At 42.1% G+C, this 4,924-nt stretch overlaps 1 protein-coding gene across 3 annotated transcripts in view; it reads left to right on the forward strand.

Moving 5' to 3' along the window:
• The window catches only part of LOC131105088 (semaphorin-3F-like), a 73,659-nt gene extending 69,435 nt beyond the window's left edge, over window positions 1-4,224 (forward strand). For 2 of the 3 annotated variants that reach the window (XM_058052884.1, XM_058052974.1), the window contains 2 exons: window positions 105-238; window positions 2,225-4,224. In XM_058052884.1, the coding sequence (XP_057908867.1) occupies window positions 105-238; window positions 2,225-2,674 (584 nt within the window). In that variant the 3' untranslated portion in view covers window positions 2,675-4,224. Of the gene's footprint in view, window positions 1-104; window positions 239-325; window positions 2,122-2,224 lie in introns of all 3 variants that reach the window. The other variant, XR_009119894.1, reaches the window with a different exon arrangement.
• The last annotated feature ends 700 nt before the right edge of the window (window positions 4,225-4,924 follow it).

Here is a 4,924-nt window from a genome sequence, read left to right on the forward strand (position 1 = left end):
ATGGTAATCTGTGGAAGCCGAGCGCTTTGATTTGGGGTGATCGGAGCTCATGGTAATGAGGTGTTTTGTTGCCATGGTAACCCCTCTCTCCTCCTGCCCCACAGCTAATAAGAATACTCTAGAGATGGTACAGTACGGGGTGGAGGGAAGCAGCACCTTCTTGGAGTGTCAGGCCCGCTCCCCCCATGCCGTCGTCAAATGGCATCTCCAGCGAGACAACAGCGACCGCAGGAAGGAGGTCAGATGCCACACAAGGCTTTTTTTTGTCCTTTGTCCTATGTCCTATGTCCTATGTCCTTTGTCCTTTGTCCTATCATGCATACAGAGACAAATACAGGCCTTGGTAGTACTTTACAGTAGGGTACACATAATTACAGTAGTTGGTGAGGAACAAAACTACCTAACCCTAACAATACTCATCAGTCCCTCATTACTTCCTCAGTAACTACTCTAAATGTATGTACCTTGGTCCCTCATTGCTTCCTCAGTAACTACTCTAAATGTATGTGCCTTGGTTCCTCATTACTTCCTCAGTAACTACTCTAAATGTATGTGCCTTGGTCCCTCATTGCTTCCTCAGTAACTACTCTAAATGTATGTGCCTTGGTCCCTCATTGCTTCCTCAGTAACTACTCTAAATGTATGTGCCTTGGTTCCTCATTACTTCCTCAGTAGCTACTCTAAATGTATGTGCCTTGGTTCTTCATTCACTACTCTACTCAGTAGTTCCTCATTACTTCCTCAATAACTACTCTAAATGTATGTGTCTTTGTTCTTCATTCACTACTCTACTCAGTAGTTCCCCGTTAGTTCCTCAGTAACTACTCTAAATGTATGTGCCTTGGTTCCTCATTCACTACTCTACTCAGTAGTTCCTCATTACTTCCTCAATAACTACTCTAAATGTATGTGTCTTTGTTCTTCATTCACTACTCTACCCAGTAGTTCCCCGTTAGTTCCTCAGTAACTACTCTAAATGTATGTACCTTGGTCCCTCATTACTTCCTCAGTAACTACTCTAAATATATGTACCTTGGTCCCTCATTACTTCCTCAGTAACTACTCTAAATGTATATACCTTGGTTCCACATTCACTACTCTACTCAGTAGTTCCCCGTTAGTTCCTCAGTAACTACTCTAAATGTATGTACCTTGGTCCCTCATTACTTCCTCAGTAACTACTCTAAATATATGTACCTTGGTCCCTCATTACTTCCTCAGTAACTACTCTAAATGTATATACCTTGGTTCCACATTCACTACTCTACTCAGTAGTTCCCCGTTAGTTCCTCAGTAACTACTCTAAATGTATGTACCTTGGTCCCTCATTACTTCCTCAGTAACTACTCTAAGTGTACGTATGTACCTTTGTTCCTCATTCACTACTCTACTCAGTAGTTCCCCGTTAGTTCCTCAGTAACTACTCTAAATGTATGTACCTTGGTCCCTCATTACTTCCTCAGTAACTACTCTAAATGTATATACCTTGGTTCCTCATTAGTTTTTCAGTAACTACTCTAAATGTATGTGCCTTAGTTCCTCATTCACTACTCAGTAGTTCCTTGTTACTTCCTCAGTAACTACTCTAAATGTATGTGCCTTGGTTCCTCATTCACTACTCTACTCAGTAGTACTTCGTTAGTTCTTCAGTAACTACTCTACTCATTAGTTCCTCAGCAACTACTCTAAATGTATGCATTCGCTTCAGTTCCTGAGCAACTACTCTACTCATTAGTTCCTCAGTAACTACTCTAAATGTATGGATTCGCTTCAGTTCCCGAGTAACTACTCTACTCATTAGTTCCTCCTTAACTACACTAAATGTATGTGCCCTAGTTCCTCAGTCACTACTCTATAGTTCTGCATTGGCTGGTCAATAGTTCCTCAGTAACAACTCTAAATGTACACTATGTGCCTCAATTCCTCATTCACTACTCTACTCATTAGTTAAGGTTAAGCAGTTCTTCATTAGTGTCTCGGTAACAACTCTAAATGTGTGCGCCTCTGTTCATTAGTAACTACTCTACTCAGTAGTTCCTCATTAGTTCCTCAGTAACGACTCTAAATGTTTGTTCTTCAGTTCCTCAGTAACCACTATACTCATCAGTTCATTATTTCTTGGTTAGTTCCTCAGTAACTACTCTAAATATAGAGCGGTCTAAGGTCCAGTAGCTTTGTTTTTCCCGGCCCTTACAAGGAATGCTTCGTGTTTCTCCGTCTCCAGATGCGTTCTGACGGGCGGATCTTAAAGACAGAGCAAGGTCTCCTCCTGCGGTCTCTGCAGCCCTTTGACTCCGGAATGTACCAATGCAGCGCCACAGAGAAGAACTTCAAGCACACCCTGGTCAAGCTGCAGTTGGTGGTTCTGTCCAGCCGCGCCGTCAATAACGTGATAGTGGAGGGCGGGGCGGGGTCGCCGCCATCCTCGCTCCACTCCAGCACCCAGTGGACCCCCAGCGCGGGCCAGTACAAGGACCTGCTGACCATCCTGAGCCAACCCGAGATGAGCCTCATCAATCAGTATTGCCAGGACTACTGGCAGTTCGGAGACCCCATGCTGGGCCCCCTCAAGGTCAAAGACCTGAAGGAGCTCAAGGAGCAGAAGAAGCCCCGCAACCGTCGGCATCACGGTGAGGCGGAGGAGGAAGATGAGCGGGAGGATGCAGAGACATGAGGAGCCCAAATGTGTCCAAAACACCCTCGACCGCCCCCCCCCAAACCCCTCCACCCCACCCTGTGAAAACTGGGAGAGACTCATTGAGAGAAACGAGGAAAAAAAAAAGCACACGCAAACCGGGAAAAAATACAAAAATGAAACGGAGAAGATGCGGCTTCGAAGCATCCCCCCCCCCCCACATGCATTGTTTCAAACAGTAAGATATATGCTACTCAGTATTTATTGTAGGTTGTACATAGTATCATTCTGTGTATTTCTTTGTACTTAAAGAAAACCAGGCTCTTCGTGTATAGGTAACTTTGGGGCAATTATTGTTGTTGTTGGTGTTAATTTTATTGTTGCTGTTACTGTCATTGCATCACAACATGGCGGGCAGGTAAATGTTGGGTAACCGAATCGCTTTCTCGTTTTTGTGTACCAGGACAAGAACAGATGACAATAGATATAAATATGAAAGGGCGGGGCTTTACCAAATACAAACATAATATGAACTGAGGCGGTGGTGCAATAAAGGGTCAAGTTTTTGTACAAAGGGCATTTTTTTTTTTTTTTAAAGGGCCGGCAACCGGGGCCAAATGCAACAAGCACAATTGTGGACTTCTGTGAATAAAAATAGTTTAAGTCGGAGCGAGGTGCCTGGATCTGTTTGTTTCTGTCCTCTGACGTCCATGTTGGGGGGAAAAAAGGCCCATTTACTGTATCCACAACTGAGCATCGTAACAATGTTGTGACACTAACCAAATATTGGGAAGCTGGCTTTCTTTGTGTGCATGAAAATGTATTTGTACTGTAATCCTGATAAGATGTGTGGTCTGTTTTTGTTTCCGTTCACCATCCTACGGGATGTAGAATAGGACACGACAAGCGATGCTACCACAGTACACTTGGTAGAGCAGTACATGTAAACGTGCAGCAGAAGCATATGGTGCAGCTTTTACTTGACGTGAAAGATTGTGCGTATGATTTCAAATCACCTGCGGATCATGAGAGTTTATTTGTACTCTCTGTGTAAATGAATATTAATATAAAAAAAAATATATGGTGCGCTTGTGCCTCTATTGACTACAGTCTTAAAAGTTATTTTGCAGTATATGCAAAGTAGGTTTCACTCAATAAAGTAAATGCCCTGAACACTCCGAGAAGATCCGAACACCTCTGGGATGATGCATCCCGACTGTCGATGTAAGATGTCTGTCAAATTTCGACATATACAGCAAAAAATACAAAGAAAGTTTGTACAACATGTATTTTTTATCGTGGATTTACTTTTCCGGTGTCTGTAGTTTTTTGCCTTTTCCTTTTAGCGTCATCGAGTTGAAAGAAAAAAGACAAAATGCAATGAGGTGATGTTATTGTGATGACCTAAATGTGTAAATGACTCGTATCCTCTCGTTCCATTGTGTTTGCTGACTAATAAATTAAAGCTCTATATTTTTTAAGAATGGAATGCTTCCCCCGTCATTGTGATTAACTCGATACTGAATGTTTTCCATGTTCTGCCCAGAACTCTCTGGAATAAAGTTGTACCTGTTGAAGAAATATTGGATGCATATTTGTGTAAAATACACACTGCATTTTTAGATCAACAATGGCCGTTAATTAGACTAAATCAACACAGAAAGTAGACCCGCCCCACAATTTGAAAGGCACTGGACTACTACCTTTACTTCTTATCTCCCTCCAAGAAGTATTCACATGATCACCACTACTAGAACATTTAAATGCAGCTTAATCACTACTGCAACTACTAATAACGTCCAGGTGGGGGCGGACTTACCATTAGGTAAACACATGGCAATTGACTAATGGGGTCCCCGGATTTCCAAGCCCCCAAACGTCCCATAAAAACGGATTATTGTATTTCCTTCAATTTAGAGCAATTATTATTGTTTCAGTTGTAATTCACGTGCTTAAAACGACATAAAAATGCGTAATCTATCATGATCGCTTTGAGTGCTACCCCATCCGTTCTCATGCAATGGACTAACCCATGTTACTGCGCATGTGCAGGTTGATTCCCGCTTCAGGTCGTACTTTATGTTTCACAACAATACTGAAAAAAGTAACTTTTAGGCGTACTCGATTATATTACTGTTTTTTTTACTTTCAATCTTACACTGAAGTTCTTTTTAACTGTTTTTTAGAGCAGCAAATATTTAACATTAGAAAAATCACCACCAAACAAAAAGTGACGTCGTATGAATGACAACCTGTGGGCACACAATTGAATCAGGTAATGTCTGTCAT

The sequence above is a fragment of the Doryrhamphus excisus genome, chromosome 1 (assembly GCF_030265055.1).
Source record: "Doryrhamphus excisus isolate RoL2022-K1 chromosome 1, RoL_Dexc_1.0, whole genome shotgun sequence".
Lineage (NCBI taxonomy): Eukaryota > Metazoa > Chordata > Actinopteri > Syngnathiformes > Syngnathidae > Doryrhamphus > Doryrhamphus excisus.